General features: G+C 38.0%; 1 protein-coding gene across 14 annotated transcripts in view; it reads left to right on the top strand.

Annotated features, from left to right (window-relative positions):
* SPICE1 (spindle and centriole associated protein 1) overlaps positions 1–21743 on the top strand; it is a 63450-nt gene that overhangs the window by 32785 nt on the left and 8922 nt on the right. For 10 of the 14 annotated variants that reach the window (XR_006718328.1, XR_006718327.1, XM_045502071.1 and 7 more), the window contains 6 exons: positions 6798–6988; positions 7148–7285; positions 7858–8123; positions 10306–10437; positions 13758–13905; positions 14793–15017. Coding sequence is in view for 12 of the 14 variants with exons in the window: in XM_045502071.1 (XP_045358027.1) it covers positions 6798–6988; positions 7148–7285; positions 7858–8123; positions 10306–10437; positions 13758–13905; positions 14793–15017 (1100 nt within the window). In the remaining 2 variants the exon portion in view is untranslated. The remainder of the gene's footprint in view (positions 1–6797; positions 6989–7147; positions 7286–7857; positions 8124–10305; positions 10438–13757; positions 13906–14792; positions 15018–21743) is intronic. The other 4 variants (XM_045502075.1, XM_045502074.1, XM_045502076.1 and 1 more) reach the window with 1 other exon arrangement.

Here is a 21743-nt window from a genome sequence, read left to right as displayed (position 1 = left end):
TGAATACCTTCATCCTTGTATGGGTGACTGCTGTGTTTTTTGGTACATGGATATCCAGAAGTATTGTATCTTCATTGTGAAGTATGGCTTTTAGCATTATGAGTGTCCTTTTTCACATTTAATACCTGTGGCTTCAGTTCTACTTTGATATCAGGAGTGAAATCTCTGCCTTCTTGTTTCTAATTACCTGGTTCATCTTTGCTCATCCTTTTATTTTAGCCTTTCTAAATTGTTGGGTGCTAGGTGTGTCTTTTATTTTCAGCATAGAGTTGGGTCTTGCCAGTTTGAGAATCTTTTTTTCTTTAATTAGTAGAGTAAGCTTGTAATACTTATTAATATGGTTGATGTGTTTGATGTCAACTTTGTCGTATTATTTTATAGTACTATGGTGTTATACTGTAATTACGGTTTTCTTTCTCTATGTGATGTTTTCTCTGTTCTCTTAAAAATTTCTGTTGGTGTCTAGGAAGTTGGTAATTTTGTTCTGGTTGGTTGCCTTTATATCTACCTTTTATAGAGGGTTTCAGTCCCCTATTTTCTTTAATCTTTTGTTGTCTGGTGTGTTGGCATTAAGTGGTATTTTGACTTCTACCTGCTTCCTGTACAACAAATAAGTTATTCTGTATTCTCATTCTTTCCCTTTTCTCTCAGGCCTTCTCCTCTTTTAGCTGCATATTTTTTGCTTTGACAGAACATAAAACATATTATTCTTCCCTGTGTATTGCCATTTTGGTTTTATTTTGGAGCTACAATTAAATATAGTAAATGGTCATCATTGGTCTTTTTTTGATGTTTCCCTAGTTAACTCTTGGTTGGATCTGTCAGGGCTCATGCTATAGCATTTGTGAATATAGTATTCCTTGAGTTCTTGAAAGGCTTAAAAGTTTGAGGGACGGCTTGGCCAGATAGAAAATCTTTGATTGATGCATTGTTTCTTTAAATTTCCCCATTTTCTTGAAAATGTTCCTCCATTCTTAGTTTGCTTTGAATGTTGCTTTGACAAGTCTGATGCTAGAATAATGTTGTTGCCCCTATAAATAATTTGGCATTTTTATGTAGGTACTTAATTTCCTTTATATTTAAATTTTGTTTCTTCTGTCTTTAAAATTTAATATTGCTAAGCTGTGTCTTGGGCTTACCTTTCCAGGTCAGTTTTTCCAACACAGCTGCCCTTTTTGTGTATAGATTCAGTTCTTTTCTTTCTTTCTTTTTTTTTTTTTCCCCTTGGATTGTAGTTTCAAATATTAGTTTGATATCATTGTTTTTCTTTTTCAGAGCCTCCTTTTATATACATAAAATGATGTTTCTTGTCTTCTATTTCTAGTACTTTCTAACCTTTTTTATTCTTCTATATATTTTTTTGTTTTCCTATAATTCTTCAGTCTTCCTTATTAAATGTTTATTTAGCAATTCTCCATTGGATGCGTTGTAATTTAATCTTTATTTCTGAGTTTTTCTTTTTCTTCTTATTCTTTCCTGAGTTCAGTCACTTCTTATTTTGTTTCTTCTTGGATTTTGTCCATATCTGGTCTTAGTGTTGGAATTTCTGATTAAAGATATATATCTCCAAATGCTTGTTTAAGTATATTTAATTCCATTTAAAGTGTTTTGTCACAGTTTATTTTCTGCTTTTTCTTTGGAGGGGAGAAATTTTTATTAGCTGGAATATTTCAATTAAATGTTCTGTTTTGTTATATTGTCTTTGTATGGATATAGACTGTTTTAGTTTGTGTATTTTTTGGAGAGGGTTGGGGGTTTGGGGTAGTTTTTCTCAGTTACAGTGAAGCAGAGTTATTTTAATGGGTGCTTTGTTTTTTTTAAGTATCAGTAGGTAGAAGTTGGTTTGTCTTCCAGTACTGTTGTTCTTTTTTGTCTTAAACCGTGCTCCCTAGTTAAATGTGTTAAGATAATACACTTCTTTTTGCCCTCAGCGCTCACCTCCTAAGAACACTTCTTCCTTCCTGTTCACATCAAGAAGTGATGCCCTTCCAAGATAGGCCACCTTGGGTTCCATACACTTCTTAGTAGTATTGTGATGTTTAGGTTTGGAGTTTTGTGTGTGTGTGTGTGTGTGTGTGTGTGTGTGTGTGTGTGTGTGTTTCTTTTCTTTTTAAGTATTTGCATACCTAGAGTATTTGCATATTTTCTTTTTGGAGGTAATTTTGTCACCATTAGGCTCTCAGCTTTCTTCGTGCAGTCATTTTGAACTGTCCTCACATCCAGCTAGAGTTTCTGACAGGAACTCAGGAAATATCTTTGCTGGAACTTGGTGTGTGTTTTTCTACGAATAAGTAATTTGAAGTTAGTAGTATTCTCTGTATTCCATTAATGTAGAAGGTATGGGTTATATGCTGTTTTTGCTCTTCCTGTTGCCTTGTCTCGTGGGTTTTGGCATAGAGTGATTCAAATTTAGCTGGTCACCGTTTTCTTAAGGACACCGGGAAACATGTATCATCTTTTAAGCAGTTTTTTCTTTCAGAACCCAAATACAACTAATCTTGTACAAATTGCTTTTATTCTTTACATTTGAATCAAATTACTGTTTTTTATTTGGGCAAGGTTAGTTTTATCTCATCAGTTGTGTGAATAGACAGTTTCCGTTTTTTTTGAATACCTAATATCTCAAAATGTTACTTGTTAACTATTAAACATGAGGTATCAGAAGAAGCATTAGACTTGGAATCTGGAGGGTAAGCCTTGGGTTATTTAATAGTTGGATAATCTGTAAGTTTGTATTTCCTCACTTGTAAAATATGAGGGTTAGAACTCTAAGGTGCCTTCTGGTTTGAAAATTTCTGTAAATATATGTTCCTGTGTGGTCTAAAACAACAGAAATTTATTCTCTCACTGTTCAGGAGGCAAGAAATCTGAAATCAGTTTCATCAGACTAATCAAGGTTTTGGCAGGGCTACATTCCCTCCAGAGCTCTAGAGGAGAATCTGTTCTTTGGCGCTTCTAGGATTTTTTTTTGTTTTTGTTTTTTGTTTTTGTTTTTGTTTTTTTTATTATTTTTAAAAAATGTTTTATTTACTTTTGAGAGAGAGAAGGGGGGGGGCAGACAGATGATCTGAACTAGGCTGTGAGCTGACAGCACAGAGCCCCATGTGGGGCTTGAACTCACAAGCCGTGAGATCATGACCTGAGCTGAAGTTCAATGCTTAACTGACTGAGCCACCCAGGTGCTCCTGCTTCTTCCAGGTTTTGATGGCTGTTGGTCTTCCTTGGCTTGTGGCTGCATCATTCCAATCTCTGTCTCTATCTTCTACCTTCCTCTCTTTGTATGTTAAAGTCTTCCTTTGCCTCTCTTGGACGTATCTTCAGGTTCTACCATAGTGCCCCCAGTGGCCCACATGCAAAATTTATAATTACCCTCATAGCAGTATTCCCCGGTGTCTCAGCATGAACTCAAGTTCAAAATCTCCTCTAAATGTTATCAACTCAAACCAAATCTTAGCATTTAAAGTAAGTATGGGTGAGCTCTGAATAAGAGCCATCCTGGGCCAGTATTCCTCTCTGTGGATGATCCTGTGGAATTAGAAAACAAGCTATCTGCTTTTATTTATTTATCTTTAAATGTTTCTTTATTTTGACACAGAATCCCAAGCAGGCTCCATGCTAATAGCACGGGGCTCGATTTCATGAACCACGAGATCATGACTGGAGCCAAAATCAAAAGTCAGACACTTAACTGACTGAGCCACCCAGGCACCCAAACAAGTTATCTGCTTCTCAAATGCAATAATGGAAGAGACATAGGATAATTATAGACATTGCCATTTGAAAATCCAAGGAAGAAAGGGGTCACCAGTCCTAAGCCACTTTGAAACTCAGCAAGGCAAATTCCATTAGGTTTCAAAGCCTGGTAATAATCTTTTGTGACTTGAAGCTTCACCCTTTGGGTCCATGGCTCTGTCCTTTGGGCCTGTGGCTCTGTCCTTAGCCTATGCACGCCTTTATACCTGCAGCTCTGGCTTTGAAGTCAGTCTTCATTTTCCTTGAAGCCCATGCTTACACCAAGTAATTTTATCAGCCTGTTTGCTGACTGTAGAATTTTGGGAGTTTGACATCCTTCCTTCACTTTATCCTATCTCTGTCCCTTTCAGTCCAAGCTGGCAGTATTTCTGCAGGTATAACATTCTCAAGAGACTTTATGGGTCTTTTTTGTATGTTGTATGCCATTAGATAAGAGGCCTTCCAGAGATCTTTCCTGGATAATCCCATCTATATTGCTGGCCTCTGTTGAGATCATTGAGGGGATCCATGAGTCAGATGCCTACTCTTTTCATATTAGCAAAGCATCGTTCAGCCATGCACTTGACCTTCTGTCCAGGGTATGCTTTCCTAACAGTGTCTCCTAATTTGAGCATCTTCTGCATTCTGGACAGGCTGAAAATTTCTCAAATCATCAAGTTCTGGTTCCTTTTGGCTTAGTAGTTCTTCCCTCAACGTATTTCTTTCCTCCTGCATTTCACTCTAAGTAGCAATAGGAAAGCAGGCTGTACCTTCAACTCTGCTTAGAAATCTCCACAGCTAAATATCCAAGTTCATTGCCTACAAGTTCTGCTTTCTACACAACTCAGCTAAGTTTTCTGCCATTTTATAATAAGGATTGCCTTTCTTCCAGTTTAATAACATGTTTCTCATTTCCTTCTGAACCCTTCCTCCAGTGGTAGGGTCTTTAATAGTCATATTTCTACCAGTATTCTGTTATGATGATCGAGGCTTTCCCTACCATGTTCCTCACTTCGTCCTGAACCCTCAGTGCTGGGGTCTTTAACATTCATATTTTACGAATAGCCTATTTAAGGCAATCTAGGATTTTTCTGTCATTCACCTAAAAATTCTTCCAGCCTCACTCGTTTTCAAATTCCACAGCTCCTTTCACATTTTTAGTATTTTGTTACGCTAGCACCTCATATCCAGGTACCAAAGTCTATATTAGTTTTCTGTGGCCACTTTAACAAATTACCATAAACTTGGGGACTTAAAACAACAGAAATTTATTCTCTCACAGTTCTAGAGGCCAGAATCTGAAGTCAGTTTCACGAGGCTGAAATCAAGGTGTTGGTATGGCCACATTCCCTCTGGATACTCTAGGGAGAAATCCAATCCTTGCCTCTTCCAGCTTCTGGTGGCTGCTGTCCTTCCTTGGCTTGAGTCCACATACCTCCCGCCTCTACCTCCGTCTTCACATTACCATCTCTGTGTCAGAATCTCTATGTTTCCCTCTTATAAGGATATACTTGATTTCATGTAGGGCCCATCCAGATAATCCAGGATCATCTCTTTTTCTCAGGATCCTTCTTAACTTAATCACATCTGCAAAGGCCCTTTTTAGTCAGATAAGGTAACATTCATAGGTTCCAGGGATTCAGTTGTAAGTATCTTTGGGGAGGCCATTCTTAAACCTACCATACGTAGCATTGTATCATTTTTCTTGTTATTATTTCATATAACCTGACTTTTAAAAGTATAAACATTAGAGACAGTGAGTTCAGATTGGTTTGGACTTTCCTAACTTGTGCAGAAATCTCATTACAGCACTTTTCTTAGGATTTATCCTGAAGGTTGGACTTAGAGCTAATACTGTCTTACAGAGAACTCTTTCTGATGCTTTGATAACTAGCCCCCTTTGAATGGATTGCATTATAGGCCTTTTGCTAAATATGTTTCATAGCAACTAATGTGCAATGTGCATAATTTGCTTGAAGGCAACTCCCTTAGGTTGACATTTGTGGAGCCACTAAATAAGATTTCCCTTTTCCTCTTTTTTTTTTTTATAACAGTTTTATTGATATATAGTTCACATACCATACAATCCACCCACATAAAGTATAATCAATGATTTTTAGTATATGCAGAATTGTACAACCTATAGTCAATTTTAGAACATTTTCATTACCCTAAAGAAACCCTATGTTCTTTAATAGTCAAACCCCATTTCCTCCCAAGCCCTTTAGCCCTGTCTGATCTATCAGATTAATCTATTTTCTATCTCTATATATTTGCCTGTTCTGGACATTTCATATATATAGAATCATTCAATATGTGATCTTTTGTGTCTGGTGTCTTTTACTAAGCATGTTTTTAAGATTCATCCATGTTGTAGCATGTATCTTTGCTTCATTCCTTTTTATGGCTGCGTAATACTCCATTGTGTGGTTGTAGTACGTTTTAATTTTCCACTCATCAGTTGGTGGACATTTGGGTTGTTTCCACTTTTTTGTCTCCTACCTCTTCTAAGCCTCCGTCCAACTGAGAAAAAGACAAAGGAATCAGGTGATTGGAGATAAAATATCAGCCTTATCAGTACTAAAGATGATTATAGCAAAAGGCTTAGTGCTCTAACTCCCTGTACTGCAAGCTCTTCCATTCCTTCCCCTGCTCCCAGAGACTCAGGGCAGAGTCTGCTCCAGTCCCTTCAGTTCAGCGATGAGCGGAGGCTATGTTCTGAGGACAGCCTTCACAGGAGAGAGAAAATAGAAAAGACCAAGCCATGTATTTTCTCTGGGAAAGAGGGAGGAGGATGGGGCCCATATCACCGAAGTCTAGAAAGGGCAAATTGCTCCTCTGATTAGAAGCTATGTAGGTAGGAAACTGGGAGGAAGATGGAATGATTTCTTCTAACACTAAGAAGACTGGCATTTTAGTCATCTGTCTTATAAGTTGAAGAAAATGTATTTTTGCTTTGATTATGAAGTATTAAAAGCTCCATCAAGCAAATATGTAAGCAGTTGAACAGTTTAAATGACAGCATTTATTAATTCTAATGTAGCTTGTTGTCTGATAATTTATAGGTTTCTCCACCAACTAAAGGAAGATAATTCTGACTTAATTAAAAAATTGTGGACTGATATTCAGCAGAAAATAACAACACAGTCACAAGTAACAACCCTTCCAGAAACTCCATCATCTGCTCCTCCATCAGGGGAACAAAACGGTTTGCTCCCCCATTGTCTTACTTCTCCCAGAACAGTGACTTGTTTTAGTATGTTCTTTTTTAAACATAGCAATTTTTAAAGCAATGGTATTTAGTCTTGACTGTCTTTACCTAATTGAATAAGATACTGATAGATCTGTTAATTGGAATGCTTAAAACTTTTTTGTTGTTCACTAGAGATTCTTTTGGAAATACTTTTTCTTTTAGCTGCTCTGAATGCTACCAATGCTGTCAAGAGAATCCACACCAGGCTTCAATCTGAAGAATCTACTGAGACTCTAGACTCAAGCTATGTTGTGGGACAAGTGCTGAACTCAAGGAAGCAAAAACAGTTGTTAAATAAAGGTTCAATCCCTTAATTTGCCAAGATGAATTAGTAAACACATAACTTGATACAACTTCTTTAATCTCTTAGTAAAGTTTTTCCCCTTAAACTCATCCAGTCAGAGCCAACTGATTAAGACTTTGTTGAATGGTGGCTAAGAAATGTTCTATGCCATGTAACTCTGTAGAAAGATAGTTTTAGTGTGTTTGTTATACACAGTGTAAACCTGTATGGATTTTTATGAAAAAATGGTTATAACTTCTATAAAAACCTTTTATAGGGGCGCCTGGGTAGCTCAGTTGGTTAAGTGTCCAACTCTTGATCTCGGCTCAGGTCATGATCTCACGGTTTCATGAGGTCAGGCCCCACGTTGGGCTCTGTGCTGACAGCATAGAGCCTGCTTGGAATTCTCTCTCTCTCCTCTTTCTCTCTGCCTCTCCCTGACTTGCACTGTCTCTTTCTCTCAAAATCAATAAATAAACATTAAAAATTTTTTGTTTATAAATTGTGAATAACAGTCAAAGGTTTCTCTAGTAGCTTTCTGGTATAATTTTTCTTGGTCTTATAATAGAATGACTTCTCTCATTATCAGTGAAAGGAAAACTGGATTCTCATGCTCCTTCCAAGCAGAAAAAGAGCGTACTAACAGCTAGCACAGCCTCCACAGACTTACCAAATAGCAATAATTCCAGCCTGGATGTCCTCAAACACATGATAAATGAAGTGGAACATGAAATGGAAGAATATGAACGGTGTACAGGACGTGAGGTCAAGGGACTGCAAAGTAGTCAGGGTCTCACAGGCTTCACTCTGTCTCTGGTGGGCTCCCTCTGTCGCCTGGTTCGGTACCTTAAAGAGGTAAGAGCAAGAAGTTATTAGAGTCTCCTCTTCAGAGTGCGGGTAGACATGCTTAGAGTTGTTTTTTTTGTTTTTGTTTTTGTTTTTTTTGTTTTTGCTCTACCCTTAATTTATTGCAGTCTCCAAATGAAATATAGTCAAATCTGAATAGCTTTATTTAAAATATCTCAGCATGGGGCGCCAGGGTGACTCAGTAGGTTAAGTGTCGACTTTGGCTCAGGTCATGATCTCGCAGTTCGTGGGTTCGAGCTCCGTGTCGGGCTCTGTGCTGACAGCTCAGAGCCTGGAGCCTGCTTCAGATTCTGTGTCTCCCTCTCTCTCTGCCCCTTCCCTACTTGTGTTCTCTCTCTCTCACTCTCAAAAATAAATCTTAAAAAAATTAAAAAAAAAATAAATAAAAAATAAAATACCTCAACTTTAGATTATCTGCAGTGAAGTTTTATCCTCTTAATTTTCCTCTGCATGCTGATTTATGTATCATCTAATATACTGATACATGGTCAGCTAAGTGATGTTGATTTTAATATGAGCTTTAGTAAAATATAATTAGAGGGGTTAATCTGCTATAAATAAGATCATGTCTTATGCTGATATTGAATATTATTGTTTGGCAGTATTAGATTCAGTAGAACTACTCAACGTGTCCTCCTCCTGATGCTTTTTCTGCTTCCTACTCCCACTTTAGTTGAGTTTGGAAAGCGGCATACCTGTAATCTATAGACACAGATGGGGAAAGTTCTTCATGTTATCTGTGTGACTAACTCAGGCTTTGCATTAGTGTCTGAAGTGGGAGATATTTTGTTGTTGTGAAAATAATTTATAAAACTAGCAGGAATTGTTTTTTAGTTCATTTGTGAATAATCAGTCTTCAGAATGCTGTGGAATTAGAGTTGGGTAAACATTTCATCTTTCAAAAAATCTATTTAAGCTATTATTTTTTTATACATTTAAATTTGTTAAATACAACAAAAAATGTTCAAGGACATTTTATTATTAAAATTGTTGATTCATTGCTCTAATTCAAAAATTTTTAAATGTTTATCCATTTTTTTGAGAGAGAGAGAGCACAAGTGGAGGAGGGGCAGAGAGAGAGGGAGACACAGAATCTGAAGCAGGCCCCAGGTTCTGAGCTGTTAGCAAAGAGCCTGACATGGGGCTCAAACTCATGAACCATGAGATCATGACCTGGCCGAAGTTGGATACTCAACCGACTGAGCCACCCAGGCGCCCCAGTCTCTCTAATTCAGATGTTCCAATTTCTCTGGAGATGTCCTCCTAAAATTGCTTTTTAGTGAAATATTTATTGTATGGTCAGACTTAGGAAAGTCTTCACATTCTTCCACCCTTAAGTTAGGAATCTCTAGGAGTGTACTTTTGGCTCTCTGAAAGTATTACAGGTTTAGAAGCATATACTTTTTAGCTAATCACTTGCTTTATGAAGTTAAACCATTTAAGCCTGTCATTTATTTTTAATTTTCTTTTAACAAACTTAATTTTTGAATTGGTGATGCATTCATACAGTATGAAATTCAGAGAAACAGAGATACAGATAAAAATTCTAATTCTCACCTTTTTTTTTTAATGCTTATTTATTTTTGAGAGAGAGCGAGTGTACACACAAGAGGGGGAGGGGCAGAGAGGGAGACACAGAATCTGAAGCAGGCTCCAGGCTCTGAGCTGTCAGCACAGAGCCCCTCGCAGGGCTCAGACCCACAAGCAGTGAGATCATGACCTGAGTCAAAGTCGGATGCTTAACCGACTGAGCCACATAGGCGCCCCCTACTTCCCATCCTTAACTTCCATTTTACGGGTCTGCTTCCTCGGCGCCAGCTCTGACGACCAGGTGTGAGTGTGTCCTTCTAGAGATGCTCTGTGTGTATTCAACCAATATGTATATGTACTTCCTCCTCCACTTCATTCTGCAAAAGTTGTAGTCATTTAATTCTGCATACCATTGTGTTTATTGTGTTCTATTTAAAGAAGGGAAAAGGATACAGTATTTCATTTTAATGAAATATAAACCTTTTAATAAAAATATTTCATTCTCATTACTGTCACATATACTCTAAGTATTTTTTTGACAGCTTTGAGTAGAAACTTAGTTTTCAGTACTTGATGCTGTTGATAGTAATTTAGTTTTGGATGGGAGTTGTATTGATGGAAGTGGATTTTTTTTTTGTAGAGTGAGCTCCAACTGCGTAAAGAAGTGGAGACAAGGCAGCAACTGGAACAAATGTTAGGTGATCATCGAGAGCTCATTGATGCTCTTACAGCTGAAATTCTTCTTCTCAGAGAAGAAAATACCGCAACCCAGGTACTTAGATGCAATCAAGCTTTTCTGTGTTTAGTATCATAAAACGTCTAAGGATATATAAGATTCTCCACTGGGTGTTGTATGGAAACCAATTTGCCAATACATTTCATAATAAAGAAAAAAAAAGAATATATAAGATTCTCTTCTAGTTGCCTTTGGTTTTGTTATGCTGATGTGATTACCTCTCACTTCTTTATTATCAACAATGGTAGCTTTTATTGAACATTTATTACATTGGAGGTACTATAGTAGAAACTTGGACTTTAAATACATATAGAATAAATCTACTGTCTTTAAGAAACATATTATTTAGTGGGGAAGACAGAATCTACATTTAAATGGTAACTACCAGTATTCCAGTAGTTGATCCAAAATGTGAAATAAAAAAATGTTATGATAGCTACTTTTAATTTCAAAACATCAGGGGATACCATTTGAGGAAGCTTGCTGTAATCATTTGCCATTTAAAATTGTTGACAGTATCTTCAAATTTATTATAGAAGTCCTCTTTGCCACTTGTCTGGATGATTGCTTTTTTTTTTTTTTTTAAAACGCTTACACAGGGGGTGCCTGGGTGGCTCAGTTAGTGAAGCATCTGACTCTTGGCTCAGATCGTGATCTCATAGTCGTGAGAATGAGCCCTGCATCAGGCTGTGCACTGACAGAGCAGAGCCTGCTTGGATTCTCTCTCTTCCTCTCTCTGTCCCTCCCCTGCTCATGCATGCTCTCTCTCTTTCTCAAAAACAAAACCAAAAAACTGAAAATAAAAAAAACTTACACAGTATTTCTTCTAGGAAATCTTACTACCTCAATGTTATGTTCTTCATTTGTGCCTTTTGGATATTCTTTGGATATTGCTCTCCACTCTGTGTCTCTATAGGTTTGCCGAATGTGGATATTTCATATAAATGGAATCTTGCAATTTGTGATCTTTTGTGTCTGTGTTTTTTTTTCACTTAGCATAATGTTTTCAGGGCTTATCTATGTTGTAGCATGTTGTCAGTAGCTCATTACTTTTTTTGTCCACTAGTATTCCATTATGTGGATACACCACATTTTGCTTATCCATTCATCAAGTGATGGATTTTTGAATTGTTTCCACCTTTTTGTATATTATGAATGAATAATGCTGCTGTCAACATTCATGTACAAGTATTTGCGTGAACACAGGTTTTCAGTTCTCTTGGGACAATGAATGGTTTTTAAATGTACTAACTGGCTCAACAAATCTTTATTGATTTGGGCCTGGCACTGTTCTAGGTGTAGGAAGTACAGTAGTGAACAAAGAAGAAATCTTTACCCTCGTGGAGTTTATATTCTAAATAAATCCTGGGGAAAAAAAAAGCGGAGTATATTGTAAGTTAGATGGTGGTATGTGGTATAAAGAAGAATAAAGCAGGTAAGAGGCATAGCAAGTACCTAGGATGGGAATTGTAATTGGGGTGGGCCATGCCTGTGAGGAAGGCCTGAAGGAGGTGAGGGAGCGAGTGTGCAGATAGCTAAGAGAAGAGCAGTCTCGGCAGAAGAACAGCAGGTGCAGAGGTCTTGAGGTGAGAGTGTGGCTGTTGAGCGCAAAAGCATGAGGACCAGAATGTCTGGAGTCGAGTGTGGAAGAGTAGTAGGAGGCAAGAGCCAATAGATAAGCTGTGTCATGAGGGCTTGCAAGCTGGGTGAGAATTTGGGTTTTTATGTTGGGTGAGAAGGGACACCACGGAAGGGTTTTGAGGAGAGAAGAGATGTGATGTGATGAGGTTTTATGAGGATCACTGTGGGCGGCTGTGTGGAGACTAGATCAGAGATCACTGCCCTTTCTCGGTTCATGGTGCCCTTATTATCTCAAGATCCCCGTAGGCTGAAAGAAATACCCAACAGTTTCCTTTATTAAGTAGTTCGGCTCAAACTACTTAGTAAGTATTTATGTTTCAACAACTTAGATGCTGTTTGGAAAAAAACCCACAAAATATCAAAGTATTGATAGAAAAAGTTTTATTTGTATTCATGATTAAATAACCACAATTATTTACTGATGGGATAGGTCTACCTGCTGGGTACTGTACAGCTTCTCAAAGCTTGGAATCATTTTGGATATTGCCATTCTTATTTCCTATTCCACAGTAATTTTTATGCAGTGTTGCTTTTTATCATAGCAGCTACTGACAGCCCAGCTTCATGAAGATACGACATCATGAAAAGGAATGTATTTTGATCTAATATGGAAGCTGTGAACCACCTCAAGCTAGGAGTTCACTGGTGCCTGACAGATGTTGAGCAGCAGTGTTTTCCTTAAAAATATAAGATGTCCTGTGGTGCCCCTGTGGAGGCCCAAAGTGCTTCAAACCTTTTGGGGAACAGTATAGAACTAGACTCTAGGTGGTCAAACATGGAAGCAGAATGTTACAGACAGGAGTTAATGAAATAATCCAAGTGAGACATGGCAGCCTGGTCTAGGTTGGAAGTGGGAGAGGCTGTGAAAAGGGACTAAATTGTGAATGTATTTGGAAGGCAAGCAGTAGGATTTGCTGATATGGGGCCAAGGAGAGGATGTGAGAGAAGAGTCAAGGATGATTCCAAAGCTATGGACTGAATATTTGGAAGGATAGAGGTGCTGTTGATGAGGTGGGAGTGTTCAGGGAGAATTTGGTTGTGCACATGTAAAGTTGGAGCCTATGTGAGTTCTAGGTGGAGATGCTGAGCAGGTCATTGGAGAGGAGTGTGGAATTTGGGAAAAAATTTGCGCTGATATGAAATTGTTTAGTAGATTTCATTCACTAGTCCTACCAATAATACTTCTGACTTCTGGCCATCTCTGATTTTTATCAAATGTCTGTACCTCTTGGATATATATGTATATATCTATGTGTGTATAATATCTCTTCTCTCTGTATATATTTTCTCTTAACATTATTTTATATGTTACTATAAACACTTACAGGATCACGTTTTTTCAGTTTAAATGCCCGTATAATATTCTGTTAAATTTCCTCCGCCTGATATACCTGCCTCTTGGGGTAGCTTGAGTCAGTTGATACCATCTATATAAAAGAGGTTTTATAAATCAAAAGCCCTATAAAAGGTTAATCCTTATTATTCTGGCAGTGTATTTATTAATTAATAATATTCTGTGATACATTTAACCATTCTTCTATCATGAGACTTTTAAAATATTTATGATTACGTGTTCTTACAAAGGCACTATTTTAGTGTTTGAATGGAAGTTCAAAGTTCCTAGACTATTTAAGATAATGATATGGTTATACATATCTAGGTGATGATTTGATGTCTGATATGTCAATGATGTTATTTAATTCTTTTTTCTCCAGGCAAGGCTTCAGCAGTACATGGTCACAACAGATGAGCAACTTATATCGCTCACACATGCCATGAAGAACTGTCCTGTGATAAAAAGCAATGAAGAAAATCAGGCATCAGAAAGGGGATCTACAAGTAGGAAAATTATAGACAGTCCAGGTGGGTGTGGTCTTATTACCCCAGGTTGGTATTAAAACACTGATAGAGTAAACAAGACTCTAACCTTGCGTGGAGTTATTGGTTGTTGGTACATATGCAGCACTGTCACTACTTTGTCAGTATGGCAATGGCCACTACTATTTTCAGCTAATATTTATTGGGTTATTGCTGTATGCCAGGCACTTTTTGAGTGTTTTACATGTATTATCTCATATACCCCTCATAATAGTCTTATGAGGTAAGTATCTTTGTTATCGCCATTTTCTCGATGAGAAAACCAAGGCTTAGAGAGAACTGGTAACTTAGCAAGATCATACAACTAGGAAGTAGCAGAACTTGCTTCCTATACCAGTGGGGCTTTCGTGCCAGCACTTTTCATCACTGTGCACCAGGCTCAGGAGGAGAGGAGATGGTCTTGGAAAGAAAAAGAAATACCGGGTTTTAGAAATTCTGATGTTTTGAAAACCTTTCTTCACTTTGTGTACCTTCATATGCCACAGACTGAATAGGGCATTTAGGCCTTTTCATGTTTTTTGCTTCTAAGTAATATCTTGATGAGTGTCTTGTGTGGAGAGTGTTTTATGTATGTAGGAGTGTTTTCTCATGAGGGATTCTAAGAAGTGGCTGAGTAAAATTTGACTTGTGTGAGATACACTCAATGGCTAGGGCAGGCCTCAAGGGCTAGGGGCCACCAGTGCTTTTCTCAAAAACGGCCTCTTCTTCCTGGTGCTGCCCCCTCACGAGTTATGGCTAAGGAGGATGTGGCCTAGAAAGTGAAGGCTCTAGAGTCCATGTGATTTTGCCTTTTATGGAAATGCATGTAAGTATAAACACCTGCAGTGTGTCCATGGTTTCTTTAAGTGCTAATGGCCTCTCATCTTCTTCAGAGGGCCCAGCTGTAAATGCTGATGTCTCTGTGCCGTTGGTGTTCCGAGGGGAAGAAGTGGCTGCATTGGCACAGGAAGACTTGCCTGTTAAACTGTCTCAGGTGCCAGCCCCGCCGGGTAGTGCGAACGTGGCCACCAGTTTTCCGGCACATGTATTTGAGCCAGCTGTGTTGTTAACACCACCCAGGCAGAAGAGCAGCTCCGGATTCTCTCCCTTGCAGGAAGGTGAGCAGGCTTCTTCTAGAGTGGTGTGCCTGTTGCCTTTTTATGCCTTAAATGTGTAACACTGTGTCCATTTTTACCTGATAAACTGAATTTTGAAAGCTGTTGATTGCCACGCATAATCTTTAAGCTGGAGGAGGATTTTTCAGGGTTGCTTATATCATGTGTGTTACATCAATGGTGAAATATCATGTTGAATTTCATTCTGTATCTGTTCTATTGGACATTGTAAATATTAAATCAGATCAAAGGATCAAAGTCCTCAGCATTAAAATGCCGAGTAAGGGAAATCCTCTTTTCCCTATGTTCCAGGAACATAGGAAAGGGTAAGAAACAGGAGGAGATTATCCTCCAGAGAGTAATGAAAGCTTAACCAAAGAAGGGTAAGAGCTGTGACTTTTAGGCATTTGTAATTCAGATGTGGTTAACTTCTTTCTCATGGAAAGTTTTTAGCTTATTAGTCAGTTGAGGTAATTTTATAATGAAAATTAAAAATAGCTTTAGAGCCACTTTTTGCAGGACATATGTAGAGTTAAGAATAAAAACATTTAAATTTAAAATTAGGTCAGAGATTCTTCACTTGGGGGCTCATGGATGGTCTTTAGAAGTTCCATGGAATGCTTCATTGTTTGGAAAATTATATTTATTTGTCCACCTGTGCATTCTTCTGGAACTATAGCCTTTTTTCTCCCATTTTCAGAACAGTTCTTTAATCAAAAAAGTACCTTAGACTCTTCTCCAGTGTTTTTAGAGAAATATTAATTCAGCCTTGATTTGCCTACATTTTTATTTCTTTAAAAAGAGTGTTTACATTCTTGAATAGGGGAACAGAATAATAACTTTTTTTTTTTTTATTTTGAGAGAGAGAGAGAGAGAGAGAGAGAGAGAGAAAGAGTGTGAGCATGAGCAGGGGAAGGGCAGAGAGAGAGGATCCGTGCAGTGACAGTGCAGAGTCCAGTGTGGGGCTCAAATTCATGAACCATGAGATCATGACCTGAGCTGAAATCAAGTATGGCGTTTAACTGTCTTAACCACCCAGGCGCCCCCACAGTAATAGCTTTTGTTGTCACTGGGACTTACAAATTTTGTCAGATTTTCTGTACTTTTCAATAAAGGACAGGAAGAGGCCATAAAGGTTAAAGAAAATGACAAGTCCTTACCATTATAAAATTTGTCTTGGCATTTAATATGTGATTGCAGAATCTGTCAGATCTGCGTGGCATAGGGAGACAGTGCTAGACTGAGAGTCAGAAGTGCTGAAGTCTTGGCCAACCCAATGACTAGCCGTGAGGCATGCATTTTCTGCATTTCATTTTCCTAGCTCTAAAATGAAAGATTTTTCTTTTATCTTTAATGTTCCTCGAGCTCTGTAATTCTGTGATTCAGTATTTCCTCTTCAGAGGCTAGAGAGTATTGTTAAGTCTGGTTAGATTTAGGAAATATGATTTCAATTCTGATTTCTGTTCAGGTTAGATTTTCATTCCTTAAAGTAATCTTTCAAATGTTTACATGGTATTAGTAAGCTTGTCTAATGATCTCCTTTGAGATATTCTAAATTATTTTCCATTGGTGATAGTAAAATAGCTTGAAATTCTTTTAAAGAAATGATGGTAAATATTTTTACTCTGATTACAAATAATACTAAATGTTTACTAAAGCAAATTATTTGGGGACTATTATAGACAACACTTTGTTAGCAGGTTTGCACTGAAAATAACACTATACATTTCATTTACAGTGTGCAGATAGGATAACCTTTGAGTGTGTATTGTTAGTTGAAGTTTTATCATCATATTTTTCAGCATTTTGTTTAGAATGCTCACATGTAAAGAATTGTTCAGTTAAACTGAACATGTGGATAAAGGTAGGAGATACATAGGGCCCTTGATCAGCATTTAGTTGTGCTCTAGAACAACTCTGCCTGATAGAACATCCTGTAGTGATGAAAATGTTCTATGTCTTTTCCATTCAGTATGGTAGCCACTAGCCTCAGGGGACTGTTGAGCACTGGAAATGAGGCTAATATTACTGAAGAACTGAATTAATAATTTTACTTAACTTTAATTAATTTGAATTTGAATTTGAATAGCTGCATACGCCCAGAGGCTATCATAATGGACAGGCTCACTCTAGAATTTCCTGTCATAGATATTTTCCTTTAGCTACTAATCGACTTCTACTTACAGCCACACTTTTTGAAAGAGTAGTATATTAAGCTGTTTGCATTTTCTTATCTCCCATTCATTTTTTACTTTCAGATGTTAATTCTAATTTATATTTCCATGTGCTTAAAAAAAAAGCACATACAAGGGTCTCTTCCTCTTTCATCTTTGGGCCTGTGCTAAGAGGGAATCATTTTTTTCCAATTTGATTTCTGCTTATCTTGTGGTGGGTCTCCATAATTAATATAAAATATTTTTATATTTCTTTGCTTAGATGTCAGCTTTACACAATAATTATAGACTCTCCTTTATTAAAGAAGAGGGTTTAAAAAATTTATTTTTTATTTTTTTATTTTATTTTTGAGAGAGACAGAGCGCCAGCAAGGGAGGGGCAGAGAGAGACAGGGAGACACAGAATCCAAAGCAGGCTCCAAGGGCTGAGCTGTCTGCACAGAGCCTGACTTGGGGCTCGATTTCACAGATGGTGAGATCATGACCTGAGCTGAAGTCAGACGCTTAACCGACTGAGCCACCCAGGCGCCCCGTATTAAAGAAGAGGTTTTAATTAACATTAACCTACTTCTCTTCTCTAATTTGGAAGATTACATTTTAATTTTTAATTCTTCTGTTGTTTAACTTTGTGTTTTCAAATACTTTTTATTTCTTCTTGGTTCACTTTAGGCAGTATATCTCAGCTTTCTGCTATGTAAGACAAGGATCCTGGCTCCCCTTTCTGGCTCTCCTTCGCTTCTACTTCCCACCTTCAGTCAGCCTACCTTTCCTTTTACAGGATCACAGTTGGTAACATTTACGTTGTTCCATTACCACACTTACGTCTTCTCTGTCTTGTCTACAGATGGATACTGAAAGTTGAAAACAAATGACAATTATTTTTTGTTTTGTGATCCATTGTTACTATCAATCCTTGTGCCACAGGAAGGAAAAAGTTCTTCTGAAGATCAAAGTGAAATTTGTGTGTGTGTGTGTGTGTGAATTTCTTTATTTCACTTCATCAGTTGCTCAGAATCTTTAAGCTTGCTCTGCATTTATGGTGACTTTCTTGCTCAGTTTTTGTTTTGCCTGGAATTTCAAATTGCTCTTACCTCTTGTTTTCACAAGAATAATGTGCTTTACATGTGAATAATATCTTCTGCTCCTTATACTGTCTGTGGCATGGAATGCACTTTCATCTCAGGGATACTTTGCAAAAGCTCTTCATCCCCTGGTCTGGTCTTGACTGATTGCTCGCTGGGCCCACTGCATGCCTCTTATCTTGGGAATTGCTAACATTACACTCCTGGATTGCATCTGCTATTTCCTGGATGCCATTTCTTCTTCTTCTTTGGTTTCCTCCCTCAAGTTTTTGAAAGAAATCATCAGAATGGGTATATAGAAGGTAAACCCTAAGTTCTTAAAAATTTGAGAATATTTTTACTTTTCTATTATATGTAGTTGATAATTTGTCTAGATACAGAATTCTAGGTTCATATTCGTTTCCCCCTGAGAAATCAAAGGCATTGTTCCATCGATTTTTAGTATCTGGTGTTGTGGTTGAGATGTCAGATGCAATATCTAATTTTTATTTCTTTGTATTTGACCTACTTTTTCTCTGTGGAAGCTTTAGGGTTCCTTTGTTGTAATTCTGACATTGTATAATGTGTGTCTAAATAATAGTTGTTTTTTTTTTTTTTTTTTTCTCATTGCACAAAGAGGCACCAGTGAGACCTTTTGGACTAAAGACACATGAATTTCTGCAGTTTTAGAAAACTGTATGTTGACCTTTTGGATTATTTTCTTATGTATTTAGCTTTATATCTTCCTTCTTATATTCTGGAGGATTTTTTTTCATTTTGTGTTCAAACCTGTCTTTTAGATTTCCTTAATTCACCAAATTGTATGTTTAATTTCTAAGCAAGAGCCCTTTCTTATTGTCTAATCTGTTTTCATTGATGTTTATTACAACTGCATTGTCTTCTAGAAACTCTCTTCTGAGTAGGCCATTTAGAATTTTGTTACATTATCTTCTGTACCTAGATTTTCCTTCTCTTCCTCTTAGTCTCTTGTTCTGTTTACCTATCCTGGTTTTTCTCTTTGTGCTGTCAGTTTTCCTCATATGTCTGGTGTTACTTCATGGCCCATGATAGTTAAGAATAAATGACATGACTGAATGTTATAGGTGGTTGGCATACATTTGCTCTTCTGTGTAGGTGAGTCTTGGTCTGTTTTCCCAGTAGGCTTTCCCTTCAGCAGTTACTTTGTATATGTGGACATGCTCTGTTAACTGCTGGCCTCCTTTTAGGGTATGCAATATGCAGCTAAGATCGAGCTGTTCTACTGGGGCTACCACATTTACTTTCCCCAATGCTGTTTTGTTGTTGTTGTTGTTGTTTGTTTGTTTGTTTTTTGTTTTTGCTTTTAAGGATGGGTGGGGGTAAGTAGTGAGCACAGCCTGACTGACGTAACTAGTTATTCTCCTGTTTTCAGTCCTACTTCTCACTTTCTCCCTCTGTACTGTCGTCTTTGAGCTAACAGCCTTTTTAGGGTTCCCCCAGAAAGACTGGCTTTTACCTGTAGCTTCCTTAGAATACATATATGTGTTCTGCACCGTGTCTTCTGCTCAATTTCATTCTTTCACATCCTTCTCATCTACTTTCAGTCTTTCAGAAATGTGTTGAAGTATCTCATTTGCTAATGACTCTCTTCCTAGACCATTATCTTTACTGATGTGGGTTTTACAATTTTTTAAATTTCATTTCCTTGTTGTCAGTGAAAGGAAGCGAGCCTATGATGTTGAACTAGGAGCATCTGTCTCCCCAGTTCACTCCCTATTAGGTCATTTCACCTAAACTACTCTTGCTAAGAGCTCTGGTGGCCTCCAGGTTAATAACTCCAGTGTATTTTTCTTCTGTCTTTGTGTTCTAGTTCTTACAGTAGCATTATATATGATTAATATATAATCATACCACATTTGTTTCCTTCATACCACATTCTTATAATATTTCTCTCTCCTTTCTGGCTGCTCCATTTCAGTATGCTTTGTTTGCTAGCTTCCCCGCCTTTTTTTTAAAATTTTTTTTAATGTTTATTTATTTTTGAGACAGAGAGAGAGCATGAATGGGGGAGGGTCAGAGAGAGAGGGAGACACAGAATCTGAAGCAGGCTCTAGGCTCTGAGCTGTCAGCACAGAGCCCGACACAGGGCTCGAACTCACGGACAGTGAGATCATGACCTGAGCTGAAGTTGGGCGCTTAACCGACTGAGCCACCCAGGCGCCCCCCCTCCTTTATGAAGCTCTAAACACTGACTTCCTTCTTTGTTGGTATTGGTATCTTTTCTGACTCTATTCTTTTTCTCCAGATAATCTTGGCTTCTAATACTATGTATATGCCAGTGACTTCCAATTTTGTATCTTAGCCTAGATGACTCTCTTGAGTTCCTGACCCATGAAGAATCCATCTGCTTGGATGGATATTGGGATAAATCATAAGGCACCTTAAACTTATCCTGTTCAAAATGGAATTCTTTTTTTTTTAAATGTTTATTTATTTTTGAGACAGAGAGACCAAGTGTGCATGAGTGGGGGAGGGGCAGAGTGAGAGGGGGACAGAGGATCCAAAGCATTGACAGCATGGAGCCCAATGTGGGACTCAAACTAACAAACCCTGAGATCGTGACCTGAGCCGAAGTCGGTTGCTTAACTGACTGAGCCACCCAGGTGCCCCCAAAATGGAATTCTTGGTAGCTTCCGTTCCCCCAAATCTGTTCTTATCTTCTCCATCTCTAAATTGTATCACTACCCTCTCAGCTGTGCGTGCCATCTTGATCAGTGTTTCCTTTACTCCCCACTTCCAGTTCATCACTCTTAGTTATGTTGCTAAAATGTTTCTCAAATTTATTCACTTCTCCATCTTTGTAATCAACATACCTTCATCAGAGCTACTGTCATCTTTCTTCTAGACTACCATGGCTTACTGGTCTCCCTACTTCCATTCCTGGGCCTTCCAAATAACCACAGCATTTATGAAATATAAATTGAGTCATTGCCAAACCTTCTCCAGGTTTCATTGCTCTTGGATTGAATTATAAAATTCCAGGGGCGCCTGGGTGGCTCAGTTGGTTAAGTGTCTGACTTTGGCTTAGTTCATGATCTCACGGTCATGGGTTTGAGCGCTGCGTCGGGCTCTGTGCTGACAGCTCAGAACCTGGAGCCTGCTTCAGATTCTGTGTCCACCTGTCTCTCTCTGCCCCTCCTCTGCCTATGCTCTGTCTCTCTGTCTCTCAAAAATAAATAAATGTTAAAAAAATTATAAAATTCCTAACATGGCTTAAGTTTCTGTATACCTCTCCAGGCTCATATTTTTCCAGTTCTCCCTTATTGCTGTGCTATGCTAAACTGGCCTCATTTCTTTGCTCTTTCCTATTTTGGGACCTTCACATATGTTGTTCTTTCTGCCTGTAATGTTTTCGCTCTGCTTTCTGCCACATACGTAACCATTTAAAAATTTTACTTCTTCAGAGATGCCTTTCCTGACCATCCTCAGTTTACATTAGGTATTTATACTTTCCC

The sequence above is a fragment of the Leopardus geoffroyi genome, chromosome C2 (genome assembly GCF_018350155.1).
Source record: "Leopardus geoffroyi isolate Oge1 chromosome C2, O.geoffroyi_Oge1_pat1.0, whole genome shotgun sequence".
Taxonomy (NCBI): domain Eukaryota; kingdom Metazoa; phylum Chordata; class Mammalia; order Carnivora; family Felidae; genus Leopardus; species Leopardus geoffroyi.
Note: the sequence above shows the minus strand (reverse complement) of the source record. Positions and strands in the feature narration are given on the sequence as shown.